Source organism: Mytilus trossulus, chromosome 3 (genome assembly GCF_036588685.1).
Source record: "Mytilus trossulus isolate FHL-02 chromosome 3, PNRI_Mtr1.1.1.hap1, whole genome shotgun sequence".
NCBI classification, from domain to species: Eukaryota; Metazoa; Mollusca; class Bivalvia; order Mytilida; family Mytilidae; genus Mytilus; species Mytilus trossulus.
The window spans coordinates 58513577-58538713 of record NC_086375.1 but is presented as its reverse complement, the minus strand read 5'-3'; the positions used below and the strand labels follow the sequence as shown (position 1 = coordinate 58538713).

The following is a 25137-nucleotide window of genomic DNA, read 5'->3' as shown; positions in this document are numbered from 1 at the left end:
ATGTCTATTGTACCTGTTCCATTTCACATAATAAATTTCTTTTCTTCTGTAGGATAGCAAGTGGTTTAAATATAAGCCTGTTGAGAATAAATTGCATGCAAGTTTTTCCCTAAAAAGGCAAAAATCTTTGTTTCAGCCCATACTGCTTGTAAGAAAAGTTAATTGCAAGAGTCTTTTTGTGCTCAGATTTGTTGTATCATGTCACATGAGTATAGAAATGATAAAAAAGACACAAATTGTTATTTCTTATAGCCTCAATATGCATTTTTTAATGTAAATATGTAGCACGGCCTTAATTGACCCTAAATTTTTTCCAGTCTTACTTGGCCTAAGACCCTTTTAAACTAATATGATATGTTATTTGTAACTTTTCTTTCCATTTAAAGTACTTTAAATACATATGTAAGGATTATTTATAACTAAAAAGCTTCACAAATTAAAAATTGCTGGAAAATATTACATCTTCATGTAAGGCTCCCCTTCATTGAAAAACCTGAATTTTTAGGCACAGGCTCATATAAATTTGACTTTTGAATAATTATGCCAAGTCTGATAAATCAAATGAGTACTCTATTGCTTTTAGTACATGATAAGTTATATGTTAAGGCATTTAAAAAGTATTTTTTTGCAATATTTTAATTTTTAAAGCCCCAAATGTTGATAGTTGAAATTTTTCAATTTTAACGTCAAAATTTTACACGCAAAGATGAGTATAGAACTTAACTTAATGTCTATAATGTACATCCTATTGTCATGAAACTTTGTAAGCAGTGTTATAATACATTAAGCTTTGTTCATACCAAGTTTTTTTAAGATTTGTCAACTCTTTCTACCCTATTAGGTCCGAGACCACCATTGTCGTCCCTTGATTTTCGTTGTTCACAAATATAGTCCCTAGTGTTGACAGTGGGTTACTTGCCATTAATTTTTATACCCCTTCCAAATTTATTTCTCCATGTTCACTGCCTCAAATTGCAAGAAGGGGGATGAAATTACACTGTAAAAAAATTTGGGTCCAGAATTTTAAAGGAAAGTAGTGATTTGGTCCAGCTGAAAAAGGTTGAAAATGAGCACTTCGGAAGCTGTCAAAAGATTTCAAGACGCCCTAAACATAAAATTGTCCATATTTTGAGTTAGAGACGATGAAGTTTTCTATAAATTTGATATAATTTGTCCCAAAAGTAGTACAACACACTGTAAAAGTTTCTTTGAGAAAGCGCAGGTGGGATTTTTTTTATTTTCATTTATGTTCTAAAAGAAATGCACTACGAATTAATTGTGTTCTCGGACCTAAGAGGTGAAATCTGTAAATATAGAATTTGTACTCTGGCAACTTCCCTAAATGATTTGATGGTGTCAACTTGTCAAATAGCATGAAACTAAAGTATTTAAACTTTTATTTTATAGAATTTCTGCAAAAATGACCAATTTTGGCATTTTATGGTCAAAATAGGCATTTTATAACTTTTTCAATATTGATGCATAAATGGCATCCTGACTTTCTATCTGACAGGTTTTTATGGGTCAATATTTGTGTTTCTATGCCTTTACCTGCTTCTTTTACTTATTTATGAACTCTGAATCTACAGAAAAGAAGTTTATCTCAGATAAAATGTGCAAAATGTGTTGTATAAATGACCCTTGTCTAACGCCTTGTTTGGATGAAGGCAATAGTGGGGAGCTTGGTATATAAAATTTGATGTCCATATTACAGACCTCACTAAATTTGTATCAAATGCACTTTACAATGTCTATTGTACCTGTTCCATTTCACATAATAAATTTCTTTTCTTCTGTAGGATAGCAAGTGGTTTAAATATAAGCCTGTTGAGAATAAATTGCATGCAAGTTTTTCCCTAAAAAGGCAAAAATCTTTGTTTCAGCCCATACTGCTTGTAAGAAAAGTTAATTGCAAGAGTCTTTTTGTGCTCAGATTTGTTGTATCATGTCACATGAGTATAGAAATGATAAAAAAGACACAAATTGTTATTTCTTATAGCCTCAATATGCATTTTTTAATGTAAATATGTAGCACGGCCTTAATTGACCCTAAATTTTTTCCAGTCTTACTTGGCCTAAGACCCTTTTAAACTAATATGATATGTTATTTGTAACTTTTCTTTCCATTTAAAGTACTTTAAATACATATGTAAGGATTATTTATAACTAAAAAGCTTCACAAATTAAAAATTGCTGGAAAATATTACATCTTCATGTAAGGCTCCCCTTCATTGAAAAACCTGAATTTTTAGGCACAGGCTCATATAAATTTGACTTTTGAATAATTATGCCAAGTCTGATAAATCAAATGAGTACTCTATTGCTTTTAGTACATGATAAGTTATATGTTAAGGCATTTAAAAAGTATTTTTTTGCAATATTTTAATTTTTAAAGCCCCAAATGTTGATAGTTGAAATTTTTCAATTTTAACGTCAAAATTTTACACGCAAAGATGAGTATAGAACTTAACTTAATGTCTATAATGTACATCCTATTGTCATGAAACTTTGTAAGCAGTGTTATAATACATTAAGCTTTGTTCATACCAAGTTTTTTTAAGATTTGTCAACTCTTTCTACCCTATTAGGTCCGAGACCACCATTGTCGTCCCTTGATTTTCGTTGTTCACAAATATAGTCCCTAGTGTTGACAGTGGGTTACTTGCCATTAATTTTTATACCCCTTCCAAATTTATTTCTCCATGTTCACTGCCTCAAATTGCAAGAAGGGGGATGAAATTACACTGTAAAAAAATTTGGGTCCAGAATTTTAAAGGAAAGTAGTGATTTGGTCCAGCTGAAAAAGGTTGAAAATGAGCACTTCGGAAGCTGTCAAAAGATTTCAAGACGCCCTAAACATAAAATTGTCCATATTTTGAGTTAGAGACGATGAAGTTTTCTATAAATTTGATATAATTTGTCCCAAAAGTAGTACAACACACTGTAAAAGTTTCTTTGAGAAAGCGCAGGTGGGATTTTTTTTATTTTCATTTATGTTCTAAAAGAAATGCACTACGAATTAATTGTGTTCTCGGACCTAAGAGGTGAAATCTGTAAATATAGAATTTGTACTCTGGCAACTTCCCTAAATGATTTGATGGTGTCAACTTGTCAAATAGCATGAAACTAAAGTATTTAAACTTTTATTTTATAGAATTTCTGCAAAAATGACCAATTTTGGCATTTTATGGTCAAAATAGGCATTTTATAACTTTTTCAATATTGATGCATAAATGGCATCCTGACTTTCTATCTGACAGGTTTTTATGGGTCAATATTTGTGTTTCTATGCCTTTACCTGCTTCTTTTACTTATTTATGAACTCTGAATCTACAGAAAAGAAGTTTATCTCAGATAAAATGTGCAAAATGTGTTGTATAAATGACCCTTGTCTAACGCCTTGTTTGGATGAAGGCAATAGTGGGGAGCTTGGTATATAAAATTTGATGTCCATATTACAGACCTCACTAAATTTGTATCAAATGCACTTTACAATGTCTATTGTACCTGTTCCATTTCACATAATAAATTTCTTTTCTTCTGTAGGATAGCAAGTGGTTTAAATATAAGCCTGTTGAGAATAAATTGCATGCAAGTTTTTCCCTAAAAAGGCAAAAATCTTTGTTTCAGCCCATACTGCTTGTAAGAAAAGTTAATTGCAAGAGTCTTTTTGTGCTCAGATTTGTTGTATCATGTCACATGAGTATAGAAATGATAAAAAAGACACAAATTGTTATTTCTTATAGCCTCAATATGCATTTTTTAATGTAAATATGTAGCACGGCCTTAATTGACCCTAAATTTTTTCCAGTCTTACTTGGCCTAAGACCCTTTTAAACTAATATGATATGTTATTTGTAACTTTTCTTTCCATTTAAAGTACTTTAAATACATATGTAAGGATTATTTATAACTAAAAAGCTTCACAAATTAAAAATTGCTGGAAAATATTACATCTTCATGTAAGGCTCCCCTTCATTGAAAAACCTGAATTTTTAGGCACAGGCTCATATAAATTTGACTTTTGAATAATTATGCCAAGTCTGATAAATCAAATGAGTACTCTATTGCTTTTAGTACATGATAAGTTATATGTTAAGGCATTTAAAAAGTATTTTTTTGCAATATTTTAATTTTTAAAGCCCCAAATGTTGATAGTTGAAATTTTTCAATTTTAACGTCAAAATTTTACACGCAAAGATGAGTATAGAACTTAACTTAATGTCTATAATGTACATCCTATTGTCATGAAACTTTGTAAGCAGTGTTATAATACATTAAGCTTTGTTCATACCAAGTTTTTTTAAGATTTGTCAACTCTTTCTACCCTATTAGGTCCGAGACCACCATTGTCGTCCCTTGATTTTCGTTGTTCACAAATATAGTCCCTAGTGTTGACAGTGGGTTACTTGCCATTAATTTTTATACCCCTTCCAAATTTATTTCTCCATGTTCACTGCCTCAAATTGCAAGAAGGGGGATGAAATTACACTGTAAAAAAATTTGGGTCCAGAATTTTAAAGGAAAGTAGTGATTTGGTCCAGCTGAAAAAGGTTGAAAATGAGCACTTCGGAAGCTGTCAAAAGATTTCAAGACGCCCTAAACATAAAATTGTCCATATTTTGAGTTAGAGACGATGAAGTTTTCTATAAATTTGATATAATTTGTCCCAAAAGTAGTACAACACACTGTAAAAGTTTCTTTGAGAAAGCGCAGGTGGGATTTTTTTTATTTTCATTTATGTTCTAAAAGAAATGCACTACGAATTAATTGTGTTCTCGGACCAAAGGGAGATAATTTGGAGCTTTTTCAATTTTTAAAGTCATCTGGGGCCAAACCAAATCATTTTTTGGGGTTGTTTTTTGTACCATATCATAGAGTAACAACTAATAGTGTAATAAATAAAATTTGTAATGAAAAAATAAAGGTTTAATTTTTGGCTAAAATTTTTGTACCCACGAGCCACCTTAAGGGGTTATTGTCCTTTGATGACATTGTTTCACAATTTGTTCATCATATTTGCTAACTTTAAAAAATCTTCTCCTCTAAAACTCCTCAACCAAATTCAACCAAACTTCAACTGAATGATCAGTAGGGTGTATAAAATAAAGTTTGTGCTTTATTTTTTATTTCGTCAAAAAACATGGCCGTCATGGCTAAAAATAAAACACAGGGTAAAATGCAGTTTTTGGCTTATATCTCAAAAACTCCAGCATTTAGAGCAAATAAGACAAGAAGTTAAAGTATTTATTAGGTCAAGGTCTACCTGTCCTGAAATTTTCAGCCGAATTGGGTAACTGTTTTTTCAGGTATATTGCCCCTGAATAGATGATTTTAAAGAAATATTGCAGTTTTTGGTTATTATCTTGAATATTATTATAGATACAGATAAACTGTTAATAGCAAAAATGTTAAGCAAAGTAAGATCTACAAATAAGTCAATTTGACCAAAATTGTCAATTTATCCCTTAAGGAGTTATTGCCCTTTAAAGACTTTTTTCACAATTTGTTCATCATGTTGACTTTTAAAAATCTTCTCCTTTGAAACTGCTGTATCAATTTCAGCCAAACTTAGGCTAAATGAGTTTCAGAATATCTAGTATAAATTTTATATTTCATTTCCTTGTATGTCAGAAACATAGCTCCTATGGCTAAAATAGAACATAGGAGAAAATGATTTTTTTTTTGCTTTTGAAGAAAATAGGACGATTCAAAGAACATTTAAATAAATTGAAAAGCCAAAATAATCATTGATTCAACCAAAAGAATTAAGGTGAGCGATTCAGGCTCTTGAGAGCCTCTTGTTATTTTTTTCTTCCGCCTAATTTTCATTCCTTCGCTGTTTTTTTAAATTTACAAGATGTCGCTTATATATATGGTATATGATATCGAACAGTTAATAGCTTTTGAAACTGACACCACGTACACAAATTTTTTCGATATAAGAGTTATCGCCCCAAACACTGTTTTTCTTGTTATTACTTATATGTCGCAAAGGTCAAAGGTTAAGGTCATATTCTTAATTTTGATTTTAGCTTATTTTCACTTGTTTCATAAACCGTACAAGATACCGACAAAATATTTTTGATAAATTGCCACATGTCGTAACTTGTAAATTTTGATTAAAAGGGTGCGTAGACATAAAATGGAAGTGCTTGCCCCTCCTGTAGAATTAAACGTAAAGTGATATAACTCATCAACTATACATATTACAGACCTAGGGTATTTCGATTTGGGGTCCTTGGTTTATGACCTTGAAATTAAAGTCAAGGTCATCAGTTAATTTGACGTTCTAGATTTTGACCTTTGCTTTAAATTCATATTTTACATCATAAAGCCATAGGAACTGACATTTTCAACTCTCTATCCAAGTCACAATAGATTAAAAGTTAACAATCATATATAGGTCAAAATATGGTCTTAAACACGGAACATTGGCTCACGCTAAAAAGCGCCCAAAATGACTAGTGTAAAACAATTCAAACAGGAAAAAACAAATAAATCCTATGGAAGAAAAATATATCCTATCGGATTTTGTCACTCCAGTTGCCAAACTAGATGAGCCACACCATTTTTTTGTTAACTAACCCCAGTGGTACATTGTTTTTATCTCTTGACTATTATAATTTCTCTCTGCAAGTTCTAGATGAATGGAAAGGTATAATTGTTCGAAGAAAAAAGATGGTTTTACACTGGAGTTCAAGTAAGCTAACATCAACCAGCAAGTAGGTCAATAGTCGTTTATGAGTCAGCGCAATTCAAGACATATAAAATCCCTAGAAAAAATGTGCTTACTCTTTTTAATTCTAAATCGAAACTTTCGTTTAACTTTAAGTTTCTATACAACCACGAATTTCATGCATGTGTTGAGCATGAATACCCTACAATGGTATGTTTCCATGTAGTAAGGCGGATATATATTAAGGACTCACCTTTGAAATCTTTTTTAACCGGAAGTGTTAACTTAGTAATTAAACATTTGCAACAGAATAGAATTAGTGGTTTTGAGAATAAATTAAAGCCAAAAATGTAATGAACAGGAAAAAAACCCAACATATTCTGTACATTTTGAATATTACAATAAGAAATGGATAATTATATGTCCGCCATTTTGGATATTACTGGAAGTAAGGGTTTTAAAGACATATGCCTTATACATTGTATCAATGTGAGAATTACCAAAGAAAGGTTCTTGCACAATGTTATGATAGTACCAATACATTAAAACACATTTATTACCCTCCATAAAAAATAACCTTCTTTTTAGTACAATGTCCGCAATGTTGGATTTTACCGGAAGTAGAGTTACTACAGACATCTAATCTATTTAATTTATCCAAAAGTATCAAAAACAAAGGTTTGTACAAAATACTATGATAGTAGCATGACAATAACACCTTTTTACACACAAGCCTTCGATATTGGGTTGATTTAAGTATGATGTCCGTCATTTTGGATTTTACCGGAAGTGAGACATTTTTTTTCAAATGCCTCCCTATCTGAAATTAAAGAGTAATAGTTGAGGAAGGTATATGGCAAATTTCATGCTTGAAGCAGGATGTGCACAATTTTTCACAAAGCCGCCATACGTCGGTAGTTTTGGCAACATGGTTTATCGAAGGAACGGAACTCTAACGGACAAATCGCATTTTCGTATTTATTTGGTATGCAAATCAATTTTGAATTATTTTAATATGAAATAACTCTGTACCTTTGGCATTCTTAATATAAAAAAAATTATCTGGGTAACCATCCACGAAACAAAATGTAAATGAACAATCATAAAAAGCAAGGAACAGCGTTTGCATTGCAGTTCTTTTAAAATATCCAAGTCACAAAAGGTGCGCTTCAACGCGGGGCAAACCTATAATGACGTCTGGTACCTGTTGGATTGGAATTCATTGGTTAAAGATGTTCACTCAATCGCTGTGTTGAAAAAGTAGCTATGGAGAAATGTGAATAAATAATCATCGCGCAAACAAATCAAATATATTCTGTCATAATATTTCCTGACAATCAGCCTGGAGCGTGTAAAAACAATACAAACAAAAAGACAGTCACAGCGGGTCATATCGCGATATGTGTATGGTAACTCGGCAGAAATAAGAAAAAAAGTATACATGAAGAATGATAACATCGCATCATAAAATTGAATACAACTGCGTGCATTTTAATATTTGTTGTTTCGTACTCTTTAAAACTTTTTTTTATATTCATTTGGCAAAGAATCAGAAAAAAAGAAAGCTTGCTTCATAAAGGAACACGCGGACTAAGTTTCAAGTTAATGTGACTACAGCTTCGTCATAAGCTGTAATCCTCAAACACTTAGACCTGATAATATACTGTTTCCAGACTCATGTTTTCATGTTCGGTGAATCAAGAAATTTGGGTTAAAATCGATAGAAGGCTGGGCTATAAAAAAAAGTTTTATAAATTACCTCCATATAGCTGAATTATTCGTACTTGCTGGGTTTTAGCATATACATCAAGCATAACATGCAAAGACCCGTTAGTGTATGGAATATTGCGTACACGTGGTCCTTGATCTTCACCGTTAATGATCAAATGCATCTCAGCTGAATTTTCAACAATATTATACATGATTCCTATTCTACTGCCAACACCAACGGGCTGACTCACACTATCACCAATATTATTCTGCGAATTCCATTTTCCATTGGACAAAAGGCTACGATTGAAAGAGCCCATTGGTGTATGCACAACATGTGGATCATTTCCCAATACTGACTGATATGGTTTATTACTCTCAGTGAACGAAACATAGCGTAGCCAAAATCTACCGAAATTATGTACGTAATCACTAGAATACATATAAGACGGAAGTTTAAATTTGTCACAGGGATTTAATTGTGCAAGTCCAACTGTCAAACCTGCGCTATAATCATGATCATTTTTTTCGATTTCAAATAAAAATATCTCTCCTGGCTGCAATTTTTTTTCACTGAAAGTATATGCACTTCCATCCCAATGCCTATGAAAGGCAACCGTGTTTTCATCCAACAGGTTAATATATTCCCCATGATTAGCATGAAACCTTGTACCTGGTATTGCAATAATACCTACAAAAGAGAAAGTAGGTTATTTTTCAAAACGCACAAAGAAATAACAAAAACAACATTCTTGTTGAGAAAATAATACATTTCGTATATATAAGATATAAGGAATGCTAATATTGTAAAAAAAAATGGAAAGCCTGTTGGAAGGGTCCAAGATTCGTTATTTTATGAAGGCACTACATTTTTTTCAAATAAAAATAAGTAAAAATTTCTGTCGAGAAAATGATTTATTTCGTACATATGAAATACAATTGACAAAGTACTGTTGACAGTCTCAGCCTTCTTTCTATGAAAGTTTTATTTGCATTTGTCGGTTGACATCAAAATCGAATAGAAAGTCCCTGTTTTCATATAACCTCGAATGTACTTCAACAAGTTAGTTCTCTCTTTAAATTAAATCTGTGGTATGGACACCAAATATCTTATATTTATTTATCAAATTCATTAAGATACCTAACTTGACGTTTTCGTATCAATCAATCTAACATTGCGTTGATAATTATATGCCTATGGTTTTATACTAAAAATAATGAGGTCCAATTTGTTAACCAGCATGGGGAAAAACAACGAATTCAGCTATATATATAACCATGGAAGTAATATTTAAATCCATATTACTTCCATGATATAACTGATATAGGACAATAATGTTGATTAAAACAATACAATATTACAGACCCTTTAGTTTTCAACATAATTAATATGTTGATTAAGTAATAATACCAACAATTAAGTTTAGAGTCAATACCGACACCAATAATATATCAATAATAATATTGTGTATGATGTATATGGGTCATTATAAAAAAAAATTGCAAATTTCGACGAGGTAATATTTTGAAAAATGATGTCATTGTTTAAAACATTTGAATGTAACCCTCTATTCTATAGTATGGTATAGTAACGATGTTTAACAAGACAATTTTTTTCCTTAACAGGATCTTTGAACCCAAACAATTTCCGAATGGGTCTAACTCTCAAAAATTCATTTCAATGTGGCCTGTCCCCAAATTATAACCTTTCTCTTTGAGTCATGTCCGGTGTCGAACTTCACTGTACAGTGCCGGCGAGACTTACCGAAAGAATATAGGTTGTATCCATGTATTTTCCTTAACAGTATCTACGAACCGCAACAATTTCCGAATGGGCCCAACTCCCAAAATATCATTTCAGAGTGGCCTTCCCAAAGTTATTACTTTTCATTTGAGCCAAGTCCGGTGGCGAACTTTAACGTACAGCGCTGACGAGACTTACCGATAGAATATAGCGTGTGTACATATTTTTTTCCTTAACAGCATCTATGAACCCCAACAATTTCCGAATGGGCCTAACTCCTAAAAAATTATTTCAGTGTGGCTGTTCTTTTGGGCCATGTTCGGTGGCGAACTTTACTGTACAGCGCCGGCGAGGCTTACCGAAAGAATATAGGGTGTACACATGTTTTTTCCTTAACAATATAAATGAACCCCTAAAATTACCGAATGGGCTTAACTTTTAAAAATTCATTTCAGAGTTGCCTTCTCCAAGTTATTACCTTTCATTTGAGCCATGTCCGGTGGCAAACTTTACCGTACAGCGCCGGCAAGGCTTACCGAAAGAATATAGGGTGTATACATATTGTTTTCCCTTTACAGCATCTTTGAACCCTAACAATTTCCGAATGGGCCTATCTCCCAAAAATTGCTATCAGTGTGGCCTTCCTCAAGTTATAACCTTTCATTTGAGCTATGTCCGGTGGCGAACTTAACCGTTCAGCGCTTGCGAGGCTAACAGAAAGAATATACTAGGGTGTTTACATATTTTTTTCCTTAACAGCAACTTTAAACCCCAACAATTTCCGAATGGGCCTAACTCCCAAAAATTTCTATCAGTGCGGCCTTTCTCAAGTTATAACCTTTCATTTGAGCCATGTCCGGTGTCGAACTTTACCGTACAGCGCTGGCGAGGCTTACCGAAAGAATATAAGATGTATACTTTTTTTTTCATTAACAGCATCATTGAACAAAAACAATTTCCGAATGGGCATAACTCCCAAAAATTCCTATCAGTGTCTTACCCAAGTTATTACCTTTCTTTTGAGCCATGTCCGGTATCGAATTTTACCGTACAGCGCTGGCGAAGCTGACCGAAAAAATATAGGGTAGCCTCGCCATCGCTGTACGGTAAAGTACGAATTCGGACATGGCTTAAAAGAAAGGTTATAACTTGGGAAAGCCACTCGGAAATAAATTTTTGGGAGTTAGGCCAATTCGGAAATTATTAAGATTCAAAGTTGCTGTTAAGGAAAAAATATGTAAACACCCTATATTCTTTCGGTAAGCCTCGCCAGCACTGTACGGTAAAGTTCGACACCGGACATGGCTCAAATTAACCTGGGAAAGTGGTATAACATTACAACATTAGAACGAACTATATAAATCAGTTGAAAGGCTAAACTCATCAGATGAACACAAATACAAGTGGACGTGGACAAGGCCGGGTATTTGTGCATCCCAACAACAAAAAGACACTAGCTACAGATTTGGGAGTTAACTGACAGCTAGTTCAAAGCCACTAACAACTAACCAAAAAAAATAATGCATTTAAAACGTAAAGCATTGATGATATTATAATAAACTAGATGATAACGCATTATGTTGAACCATGGAAGTAATATTTAAAGGTATCAAGCTGGTATTGATGATTGTTAAAAAAATGATGAATAATCTCCTAATTCATTTTATATTTGTAGGTCATTTTTGTTTTACACTCTTTGGCCTATTTCTTCAGGCCCTCGTGCTTTTTCTGTATTGAATCCATACTTTAATTTTGTTCTCGACCATACTTAAGTAATTATATCTTTCTATTTTGGATGTAACGGTTTATTTAGTGGTACATATTTAGTTGATGTCTTCTTAGCTAATACAATTATAGTGAAATGTTCATTCAATGTTTTTGCTCTGTCATGGTCGTTTTCTGCCTGGACTAATAACTTCAGTCTTTAGTGGTGTACTTTAAGAGAGTTAATTTTTTTTTGTATCTTACCTGGCCCTGCTAAGTGAGCTATTCTCGTCACTAGACGTTTGTCGTCCGATTTCGTCTTTGTTAACTTTTACAAAATTCCTCAGTCTCTGAAACAACTGGGTCAAATGTTATTGAGCAAGTCTTTAAGGGAGTAGCCTATAATTTTGGTTAAACTGTGCAACAGTTATCGTTAATGTTTCTAGTTTAAAACCTGTGTTGGATAACCCTGTCTGTCAGCCAAGTTAGACACAGTACTGTCTATTAAAACGCGATGAATAACGAAAATGTGATGTAAAAAACATGTGTAATCTGACATCGGACTCGGACTTCTTTTAAAATGAGTTTTACTGTGTGTTTTGCTTCATACGCGTTTCTTTATTCTACATTGGCTACAGGTATAGTCAAGTTAGGAACCTCTGGCCTATTTAAGTCTTGTATATTTTTGTATTTAATCTCATTTATATATTTTTGAGCTTAGTGTGACGTCTATTTTCAATAAACTAGTACACAATTTTTTTAGGGGTCCGCTTATACCATCTTCGGGTGCGTAATTTTACCACTGCGATCAAGACCCATAGGATGTTGTCTGCTCTTTGGTCGGGTCGTTGCCTCTTTGAACTATTCACCGTTTTCATTCTATTACAATGTTGAGCTCTACCTTATGTTCCTTCACGTCAAAACGGTCAAATGACTTCTTATAGAAGTTATTGACCTTATATGACGAATTTTCTCACTTGCATGTTCGCCTGTTACATGTATAGACTCCCTTGACTAGTGCTCCACAACACGCTACAGAAATTATATTTTTAATGAAAATAAAACACTTTTGAATTAAAATTAAAAAAAATATATACCTTAAAAGGGGCTTTTCAGGAAATGTACATTTCGCATGATCTTGACCTAACTGGAAATCAATAGCAGACGAGGAATCGACAGTGGTGAAATATATGATAGATAGATAGAAACTTTTAATAGCAAATATTACTAGCAAGACAAGATCTATGGCATAGTTTTTATCCCCCCTTTCAATTGGTAGAAATTTACAGTGTCTTAAAACGAATTTATAATATTCTACATGCTACCTGTCAAACCAGGTATTACTAATCAATATGATAAATAGAAAAGTATACCTTCAGACACGAGTTCACAGTGCGCTCGTTCCACATAAGCCTTAAAGTCATGAGATTTTCCAAAATCTTCTTTTATCTTCATTATCAATCGATCGGTATGATTTACATATATAACCAGTAGAAGAATTATTATAGCATTGACGAAAAAAAGTATGTAATCCTTCATGACATGCATGATGACATTTGATTTTCCTTCCTTTGAGTGCCGTTTCCAGGTCAAAAGGAAAACATTATTGTTACCTCCCTTCTACAAATAATGCGACAAATGTCTAATTTCATAATAGACGCATATATATAAATACAGGTCTTGGTTGATTAACTGGGCTGGTAAGATATAGGTCGTAACTAACAATCAAATACTAGTAGAATTTTATCTATAAATAGCACTTCGTTTTTTCCTAAAATAACCACACACAAAAATAACACCCCTTGTAAATTTATTGTGTTGCTAATAAGTCGGAATTATAAGTTATATGTAGTGTATGGAAGCGCATATGGTACACCCCTTGTAAAGTTATTTTGTTGCTAATAAGTCGGAATTATTAGTTAAGTTGTGTGTTATAAGCTGGAATCTTATCATCAAGTTGAAGTCCAGTTGTCGGAATGATGTAGAAAAATTGTTTTACAATGTCGACTTGCTGATATAAATATAATGGCATAGTAATAAGAAGTCGACACGTTGAATTCAACTTATTAATTGATTAAGTCGACAACTTGTTTATTTGATATTAAATCATCATGTTGAAGTCAACTTGTCGGAATGATAAAGAAAAAGTTTTTGATTACGATGTCGACTTGTTAATATAAATGTAAATGACATACAATAAGAAGTCGACTTGTTTATTTGCTTATTTGATGTTAACTTTATTCGTTCTCACGGTCAGATTCCCACGGTCCGTATTTTACTTCCTGCGCTGACACATTAAAGATGGAGATCGACAGCAACAACATCAGCGGGAGCAGTGGAAACGAGTCATAAGTAAGTTTATATTTGTTTTCTTTGGAGACTTAGCGTTATATTTTAATATGAAGCAATACTGAACACAAAATGAAAAAGATCATAGGGAGAAAAAACGTTATTGTTTGAATGAAAGGGCATTGAAAAGTTACAGTTTAACGTGACCTGTGATAAGATCTAGAGTAAGACGTCTGCTATTATTAAAGATATATTCTACTTAAAGGGTTTCACCCCTCTCCCCACCATCCCATCACAAGTACACTACCCGCTCTGTACGACTGTCAATGAAAAATGGAAAAAAAACTGAATGGTCCCTCTCTTTCGCCTTTCAGAGTCCTTTGTAGATCAATCTCCATGACTCATTTAATTCATAACAGCTAAGCAAAAAAAAATTAGTAATCTAAACAAATAATTTGATTCACAACTAGCAGGGTGGATCTTGTCATTTATAAGGGTTGGGTATGGGGATCCTAGCCCACGATAAAGGGGAGTTCCAACTATATGTCCCCATTCAATTGCATTGATCTTCCAAATAAATGTAAAAGAGGGTTCCAACCCCGGACCCCCTGCTTTCGCCACTAATGCCAGGTAGAAAAGCATGATGCGAAACGAAATATGTGTTCACTTTATTTTGATATTGACCGATTAGAAGATTTTGCTATTCATTAAACATTTCAATTGAAAGAATATCGTCTATTTCAGCTGCTTGGTCACCTGCCCGTCTAATAAATGGTCAAAGACTATGGAAGCAAGCAATATTTTAAAGGTAATGTTGAAAGTAAAACAAAGAAATATGTTGCTGACATCGAACATCAAATCAACACACTTTGGCTTAAAAACAAACAAAATTTGTCAAAACTTTCTTGTATGGTTTTTATAATGTTTTTCTTCATTTAGACTAATCAGCTCCATCTTCGTGGAAAGTATGAAAAAGGTTTAATACTGTATTATGATTTATTTTGTAAAAACTGCACCTTAAACGGCCAAAAATTACAAAAAATAAAGGATTACCAAAATAGGAAAAATGAGCACACATTTACCCGGCTCTAGCGAAAAATATAGTGAACCATGATATAAAGTTTTCTTCATATTTTGTCTAGCATGCACAGTAAAAGCGAGACATGTAGGTACGGTTTTACAGGCGACGGTGAATATATGGCGTTAACATTGCAACCAAGTTTGCTGCTCATGTCTTTATCTCGTGAAGCATAACGAGTAAGGTTCTTATATTTAGGATGCAGATTTCCTACATATTGTTCTTGCCAGTCAGTCATGCGCCATTTATCTTTGACCTATTTTAAATGCTTGAATGACCCTGAAGAAATTTAATAGTCAATTTTGCAACCGAGTTTACTGCTTAAGTCCATATCTCAAGAAATAGAAGTCTAAGGTTGATAATATTTGGCATTAACGTTTCCAACTACAAGGGGATGATAGTCTGAAGTGTAATTTTAGCTTTGACTTAGGTTGATGATATTAGACAAGGAGGTTCCCCACTACCAGGGGATGTCATTTTGATACCTGTAATTTGATCTTGGCCTTGTTTTTATGGTTGATTGACTTTGACAATATGCGACCAAATTTTATAAATTAGTCAATGATTGATAAAGAACTAGATATCATGTTTAAGGAGGCATGATGTTACAACAAATTTAGCAAAAATTGAAACATATTTTTTTCATAACAAATTTTATTCATTAGGTACACTATTCGTTGTTTCTTTAAGATATGGTACAAAAATCAACCAAACAAAATAAATTCGTTTAGGCATCAGATGACTTTTAAAATGTTTATTCGATTGCAATATGCTGGAAGAAGAGATGTCCTGTCCTCTTGTTTGAAAATGAAAACATGTTCAAATGTAAAAATATCATATGCTTATACCTGATACCTATAACGGGTAAATTTAAAAATGAAATATGTTATAAATATCGCCATGAAGATTTATTTTGGATTGTCAAAACTTACTGTGTATTTTTCCATTTCGTATTCCATTAAATGTGAAGGCGCAGCGCATTTCCTAGTAGTTTTATAGTAAGCTGATGACGTCACAGTGAACACCCTATTTAGATATCAAGCCAATCGGATTTTTCATTTTATCATTACATCATACGTGTAATTTCTATCTTTATGTTTCAGTTACTCTGTTGTCTCCTTTGTGTTGCTGATCATGACGTTACAGGAATACCTTACCCAGGCGATGATGCTTCTGTGCCTGAACTAGTCCAATACTATCATCAATTATGCTACACGTCCCTTCAAATATGTGGATTTCTTTTGTTTGTTCACGGAACATTCATGAGTTGTTCTATGTTAAAAAGACTTAAGAGAAGATTAAATATCAGACGGCGTAACAACCAGTCGCCATTACCTACAGTTGTACGGACAATCCTGGCTTTACACCGTAATGGCCTGTCTAATGTTGGATACAGGTATATGTGGAGGACTCTGAACATAGGCTTTGGACTTTGCGTCACACAATCAAGAGCAAGGCTTTGCTTAAGAACAATAGACCAACAGGGTGTACTCAACAGATCGCGTCGAGTTCTTCAAAGGAGAGTGTACTACAATAGAGGACCAAACTATCTGATTCATGTCGATGGTTACGATAAATTAAAACCCTACGGCATAGCTATACATGGGGCAATCGATGGATACTCTCGTAAACTTTTATGGTTGATAGCAAGTCCCTCCAACAATAACCCCAGATATGTCGGTTACTGGTATCTTAATTGGATCAAACAAAGAAAGATGCTTCCAAGGGTTGTTCGATCGGATGCAGGAACAGAAAACGTCATAATGAGGGATTTACAAAGATCGTTGCGACATAATCAAAACGATGAAATGTTAGGACAAAATTCTTTTCTCGTCGGCAGATCTGTTGCAAATCAAAGAATAGAAAGGCTTTGGGGTACACTAAAAACGAGTTTCACCCAGTTTTGGAGAAACCGTTTCCAGGATTTCCAAGACACTGGACTTCTTAATGTATCGTGTCCAGTACATAAAGAATGTGTTCGATTTTGTTTCCTCCCCGTTATCCAACATCAATTGGACATGTTTGCTGAGAACTGGAACTCACATAGAATAAGAAGACAACGTGCTGAAGTTGCAACACCAAGTGGTATTCCAAATATGTTATACTATCAGCCAGAGATCTTTGGTGGAAGAGACTGTTCATTTCCTTTACCATGTAACTTACAAACAATTGACAATCTCATAGAGGAATATACAGAGAACTTTCCAGAGCATGGCTGTAGCAATGAATTTATTAACATTTTCGAGTTGCTTACTGGAAACAGACGAGATCAGTTTCCCATCATCACATCATACGATGACGCAGAGCTATTGTTTCGGACATTGATTGCTGCCTTACCGAATTGAACATTTGCTATACATTTTTTTATACAATAATGATTTTTCAAACATATTTTTAGAAATTAATTATATATATAATATAAGTAGGTTTGATATTTGGTTTTACCATACAAGAATTAAATCAAACAAAATTACTATGAGTTACTATATACTGTTTCTTGGTCCAGATTTTTTGTTGTTGATTATGGTAAATATAAAAGAAAATACTCTCTACGCCTAGTGCAGCATGATACGATCACATTTATCAAGGGAACAAACAGTAGGGCAAGTGTTGACACAAAGCTCATGTCTGATTTGTAACGCCTGGTCTCGGCACAAAAAAGTTTGCCAATGGGATATGATATTCCTATGTTGATCGCATTCGTTTGAATGGTTTTGTTTCTACTTTCTTGTACTCAAGGATCTAGTTTAATGACAAACTTTTTGTGCCAATACTTTAGGATATGAAACAAAAGACTTTTAAGAGGCTGTATCGCTCACATCAACCGTGGCTACATAAGCCAGCCCAATTTAGACCCCGATATAATAGGTATGTTCCCCGTTATTGCCCATCAAGGATGGATATAGCACTGCTTGAAAAGTGTTCATACAAAAACAAATGTTATCAAGTTTGGTCTCAGTAGTTTTGTTTAAGATCTTTGATCCCCCTGGCCCTCAGCTCAGGGTCCAATGTTAAACTATGTTGTTAGTAATTCCTGCAATCTTGGGTTATAGTCTTGAACCTACCAGACATAGTTTGCCTGTGCATTTTAAAAGATCATTGTGACCAAGTTTCATTGTAATTTGCACGGTACTTTTAGAAAATATCTTTCAATAAATTTCGCCATATGGTATAATCTCAACTACGTTCGTCACTGGCAATCAAGTTGGATTGTACCCTGTCCTGCCGAACACAATTTTGCTAGAAGGCCATCCAATGATAAGTTTTGCTTCAATTTGCTTAGTAGTTTCTAAGTAGAAGATCTTTCTATGCATTTCCAAATAAGATGCACTTACACTACGTTTTCCGCGGGCGGCCATCTACGATTGGAGACATACCTGACAGATATATTTATTGTAAGGATTTACTAGTAGTTTGTTTGCAATTAGTTCTATAAATTCTTTGTAAAAATGTGCTCCGTAGAGCGTAGCAAGTAACGACCGTATAAAGGGTACATTCGGGTAAGTGTTGACACAAAGTAAATGTAGACATATTAAATTGCTAGACTCCATCCAATTCAATCGCCCCGAAAGGGCCAATCACATCTCTAGACCCGATTTGGGCCTCTTGTTTGTTGGAAACGATAAACAAAAAACTTAAAAAATTAAGTAAAACACAATGTATGAAATCTACAAAATAAAAATATAAATCTATAAAGTATACACATGTCGAACAACATTTTTCGTTTCATCAAGTTGAAGCATTTTCAGTCTAGATCCTTTTTGGTACTCTTCTCAGTTTTCAAAACCGCCAACAAATTACATAATCCATTAAAATACCTTCATATGATTTCTGTTCCAAACATCTTCATCAAAATCGGACAAAAAAAAATTGATTTCCAATTTGTTCTTGGTTTACCCCTTTTGGCCTTGTGTTTCTCAAAAACGGTAATTTCAACATCAAATATTTAAAACTATCTCCTACAGGGTCCAATGTGAAATCGTTGTTCCCCTCGGAGGCCTTGGATCAAACCAAAACCGGCCGGAAACAATTTGCAAAGGGAACTAGGTTTTGTTCCAATTGGTTGTTTTGAGCAACTGTTAAACTATGTTCCCGCTATGCAAGATCGTTTAAAAAGAATCAATACAAGAACCAATGTAAACAAGTTTGGTTCCTATAATTGTTAATGTTTGTGTCATTTTGGTCTTTTGTGGATAGTTGTCTCATTGGCAATCATACCACATCTTCTTTTTTATAAGTAAGTTCAGAGAAGATATTTGAATGCATTTCATACAAGTGTGGCAGTTAGGATTATTATGTCATCATTATTTCCCTTGTTTAAAACTATAAATTTCATATTTCTTTATTTGATAATTTAGATGAAGCTTATTCGCTATACATTTGTTAAATAGCATAGCTTTTGCTATTTGAATTCATTGGTAAAGGATATCTATTTATATTGTAAAGTTTAATATTTGCACCGTCGCAAAACCTTTGAGAAAGTTATATATTTTAAAGAACTCGTTAACCGGATTTTAGGGACAAAAATGTCGGTTATTGATTGGGGATGTACGGCGACAGGGCGGGCGGCAATCAAATGTTGTCCGTGCATTAACTCATGAACCGTTCAACCAAAGCTTTTAAAATACTGATAACTAAATGGGGGTCAAGTTCAATAATGGCGAATTTGACTTTTACCGTTCAGGAGTTATGGTTCTTAAATGATGGAAAAATGGAGTTTCCAGTCGTGTCCGTGCATTAACTCATGAACAGTTCAACCAAAGCTTTTAAAATTTTAATTTGTTGTTACTGACAACTAAATGAAGGTCAAGTTCAATAATGGCGATTTTGACTTTTACTGTTCAGGAGTTATGGTTCTTGAAAGATATAATATTGAAGTTTCCAGTCGTGTCCATGCATTTACACATGAACTGTTCTACCAAATCTTCCCAAATTTTAATATGTTATTATTGATGACAAAATGAAGGTCAAGTTCAATAATGACGATTTTGACTTTTACCGTTTAGGAGTTATGGTTCTTGAAAGAATGTGAAATGGCATTTCCATTCAAGTGGTTGCATTTACTCATGAACCATTCCATCTAAGCTTTTCAAATTTTAATATGTTGATACTGATGACAAAGTGAAGGTCAAATTTGATACTGACAATTTTCACTTTCACCGTCCATCAGTTATGGTTCTTCTGATATTGGCAGGACAAAAATAAATGATAATAAATCCGGTTTGCTGTCGTTGTGACAGCCAGCCTCTTGTTTTAGATTATTATCTTGAATTCTCTAAGGATTGATATTCAGTCCAACCAAGGAAAGCCAAGCTCTCAAAACAGAATTTAGGTTAGTGCATTTGCTACATGCCTCCATAGTACATTAGTGCATTTGCTACATGCTTTCTAAGTACGAGTTTGAAGATATTGAATGCTCCATTTCTGATTACCTTTGGCATGTGATAATAAAAGTTGTACTTTGTTAATTAAATTATATATTGTTTTCAGTTTTTGGTTTTCATTCACTTAGATATATTTTTAGCGCATCACATTTGGCATCAGTCATTTCTATTACATCAGTTTACAAACTAGAACTAGTATCTCAATTGTTTGTAAAACAATTGAAAGGTCTTTCCTGTTAAAGTGATGTTTTCGTAATGTACTTTGTACGACCTTTCGTTTGATATACGACAAGCATACCTTCTAAAACTTTTCGCTTATAACACTTAATGGTCTCATCCGCCTATTTTTTTTTTAGATCGGAAGTATGATATATGTAACATAGAGTATATGAGCTTTCATTTGATATGCGACAACTCCATGTTCTAGAAAGTTTGTTTTTTGCACTTAATAACCCTATTCAACTTATTTTTGGAGGTTGGGAATTTGATATTTCATATGTTCATATCATGACCTTTCATTTGATATACAACAACCCTATCTTAAAAGAAAATGTATTGTTTGCACTCAATAACCCCATTGGCCAAGTAATTTCAGAGGAAAAGATTCTTCAATGTTAAGGTCCTGTTATGTTTTGATATGTTACATGTATGTTGTCAACAATTTTTGTTTAGAAACGAACTTACTGGACTAACATTTTAAAGCAAGTGATCCAAGGACCATTGTGACTAAGTTTCAGAAAAGATCTTTGAAGTATTTTTCCTTATTAAAGGTCCATTGTTAAACTAAGTTCCATGATATATGATATGTACTGGAACGGACCTTGACCTGTCGAACACAATTTTCAAAGGGTACCATTTAAGAGTCGTTGAGACCAAGTATGGTTCTAATTGACCATTTAGTTCCAGAGGGAAACAATTGTGAAAGTTTTACCATAGGTTTAAATGTTAAACTCTGTTAACAGCTGTTGGTCATCTTGGAAAATATCTTTGAATGTTTCCTATAGTGTCGAATGTTTTAATGTTTCCCTCTTGCGGTAATCTTGGATGGTACCATAAACTGCTGACATAATTTAATCAAAGCACTGTAAGCGCTGTAGGCAGTTAACCAAAAACCAAGCCAAACATAATTATAAAAACTGTGGCAATGTTGCTTCAATTTTTTTTAAAGATTTTTTTAAAATGAACAAACATTAGACAGTCATATATTGTACATTTATGTTCATTTAATGAATTAATCATTAAGGCAAATAATTAATATTTTGTCAAAGTTTTAAAAGCATCGCATATATCAAGTATATTTTTTTCATGGTAATGAGTCTGCAGTGGTACAAGTTTGCAATGATTGTAGTTCTTCTAGTTGATAGTTAACGTTGGTATAAGTTGACTGTTAGTAGTTCAAGTTGCCTTCAGTAAGAGCTTGTAAAAGTAGGAATGGACTTGCTTCCCTGGAAAGAAAACTGAGTGTGTGTTCAACAGTACTAAAGTTATGAGACACAAATTAGACAAATGTTTACTACTAAAAGGATCAAAGGTGAGGTCTGACTAACCTCTCCATAGTAAATGTTAATGTCCCCCACCTTCACCCCAAGTTTATGATGTCTGAGTTTGGAATAAAATGGCAGGTAATTATAAAAACAGTTGGTCAAACATTCTTGGGCTTGAAAGATATGTTTTCTTAATAATGAGCCATATGAAAATGCAAATTTTTATAGGACCAGTAATAATTCAAATTATAATTAAGGGAAATTCTTTAAACCTACTAATTATTTCCATCAATAAAATTTTACAATTATCAAAAAAAATATTGTTACATAATGCTGTTATGAAGTCTTCCAAACAAAACTTCAATAATTATTCATTCCTATGGTCACCGAAAATTGGGCAAGATCTAGTACACGTTGGTTAGGTCTATCAAAGTGACATAGATATAGGACGACATGGTGTGACTGCTAATGAGACAACGCTCCATCCAAATAACAATTTCAAAAAAGTAAATCAGTATAGGTCAATGTACGGCCTTCAACACGGATCCTTGGCTCACACCAAACAACAAGCTATAAAGGGCCCCAAAATTACTAGTGTTAAACCATTCAAACGTGAAAACCAACGGTCTAACCTATAAAAAAAAACGAGAAACGAGAAACACGTATAAATTACATAAACAAACGGCAACTACTGTACATCAGATTCCTGACTTAGGACAGGTGCAAACATTTGCAGCGGGAATAAACGTTTTAATGGATCCAAACCTTCTCCCTTTTCAGAAACAATAGCATAACATCACAACATAGAAAGACATGCATATGTGACGCCTATGAGATTGACATTGTATGTCATTCAATCTTTTTGAAATGACAAACAGGAATGAATATGATTTAGTTTAGGAGTTGGTTTTTCAATCTTTTACAAGTTCTCAAAACACACACAAGAGGGGATGGGGTGACCCTAGGGACTGCCCTTATATTTCATTTAATGTTTTTGTATCTTGTCCCATACATGCATATATATGGTTTGGGGTGGGGATCTCAATCGTTATCAAGTTTTCAAACAGGAGGGGTGGGATGATCCTAGTATATTTCATTTGATTTGTTATGTTGTCCAATACATGGATATATATGGTTGAGGAAGCATTATTTGAAACATCAGTGACTAGCAGACTTATAATCCAGATGAAATAAAGTGGAAAATTTTGGATATAAATTTCTGTTTCTAAGTTATCAAACAGGAGTTTGTAGGGTGACCCTAAGGACTCTCCCTATATTTCATTTGATTAGTTCTCAATCATGAATAAATATGGTTTAATTTAAAGGTGGGGATCTCGACTGTTTCGATTCGGGGGATAATAAACAACATAAGGAATCCTAATGTGCTCTACTTCCTATGTGCAACTTCAAAACTTTTGGGAAAATCGATCATTTAAGGTTTTTCTGGTCATATCTTTTGTAATTCAGAACGAAAAGTATGAAAAAACTATCCTTTAAGTTATAAATAGCATAGTTACCAGCTAGATAAGAACAATGGCAAGTATTTCAGACTTTATTGGGTAGAACACAAATCCAGGGTGTTTGCATAAAGCAGCTTAACTGCATAAAAAGGTTACATTCCAAGGACCACCATGATCAATTTTGATCCTTATTGGCCAAATACTTTCAGCTATCTTAGCTTGTGTTTCCCTTTTAAGTTCAAATGTTCAATTAAGATCTGTGGCATGTTGTTAACCATCTTGGATCGGACCCGAACCTTCTGGATACCCATTTTGACCATGTTTGGTTACAATTTGGCAAGTAGTTTCATAGACTTTCCTTATGGTCCAATGTTTAACTATGTTCCATGCTGGCAGTAATCTTATAGATTGAACCTACCAGACACAATTTTTAAAGGGCGCCATCCGTAAATAGTTGTGATAGAGTTTGGTTCTAATTGGCATAGGAAGGAACAGATCTCACAATTCATGCCATACCAATATGCAACCACAAAAACTGTTTGAGGCCATATAAAATGAAGTCCACGATAAAGAGGAAGTGAATGTTTAATTGCTCTCTGATTGCACCCAGGGTATGGCATTAATACATAATGAATTGTCCATCAGGATTCAAAGATGGGTAGTTGCTGAGAACAATGTGATCAATATTTGGTGAAGTCATCACTTTATTAATTCCACCCAAACTATGAATTTACCAAGTCAAACTGAACTGCCGCATCGTTAGCTAATAGCTGTTATTTACCAGGTCTTCATATTTTTGGCATTATTTTAGCTGTTCTTAGCATTCCATATAATACCAGTTTGAAAAAACTGCCTTATTTGACCATTTCTTAGCAGTCATGGTACCTTTTAGAGTGTTGTCAATTGGACAACAGTTATGACAGCAGTTCCATAGCAGTTAGATAGCTGATTGGATTTTAATCTTTGTTATAAAAATGCTTGGACCTGACTTGTGTTTTCAGCTTGAAAGTAAACCTTCATTTGAATGATCAAATGTGCATTTTTGGCTCCAAACTGTGTGTAAATTCTTGCTAGTGAATAACTATTTTTGTCAATTATAAATTATAATTTAGGCTAAATGGAATGCATTCACAAACCCACAGTACAGTAAGTTGAAGTTACAGTTAATGCATGTGTATATTCTGACATAAATTTGTAGGGGAAAACAGAAATCACACAGACAGCCCAAAAAGGGGGGATAGTGGTTTATTCAAATAGAATAGTTGATGTTGACAGGAATGTAATAAACTAATATCATATACTTGCAGTGCAAGATGTTATTTGAAAATGAAGATACGACTATTTTAATATGATTTTGTTAAAAAACAAAAATACATCATATTCATTATTCAAGGCTTGAAAAACGGGGAGGGAGTATTAGGTAAACATACATGTAGGCTGCAAATAGCCGATTGGTTATGGTTAATATTGACCAAACAATCCATTTTATGAGTTTGACTGTCCTTCTGGTATCTTTCGTCCCTCTTTTAATGAGTTAATGCACGGACACGACTGGAAACTCCATTTTTCCATCATTTAAGAACCATAACTCCTGAACGGTAAAAG

At 33.6% G+C, this 25137-nt stretch overlaps 1 protein-coding gene and 1 long non-coding RNA gene across 2 annotated transcripts in view; one reads left to right on the top strand and one right to left on the bottom strand.

The window, feature by feature from the left end:
* Positions 1 to 13426, bottom strand: part of LOC134711974 (fibrinogen gamma-B chain-like) — a 125928-nt gene extending 112502 nt beyond the window's left edge. The window contains exons 1-2 of the mRNA XM_063573040.1: positions 13211 to 13426; positions 8439 to 9080 (exon numbers count right to left, since the gene is read on the bottom strand). Coding sequence (XP_063429110.1) covers positions 8439 to 9080; positions 13211 to 13385 — 817 coding nt within the window. The 5' untranslated portion in view covers positions 13386 to 13426. The remainder of the gene's footprint in view (positions 1 to 8438; positions 9081 to 13210) is intronic.
* Positions 13427 to 14073: 647 nt separating this feature from the next.
* LOC134709588 (uncharacterized) lies at positions 14074 to 16513 on the top strand. Its single transcript, XR_010105990.1, has 3 exons — positions 14074 to 14189; positions 14871 to 14934; positions 16308 to 16513. It is a non-coding gene; the product is annotated as an uncharacterized LOC134709588 (long non-coding RNA).
* The last annotated feature ends 8624 nt before the right edge of the window (positions 16514 to 25137 follow it).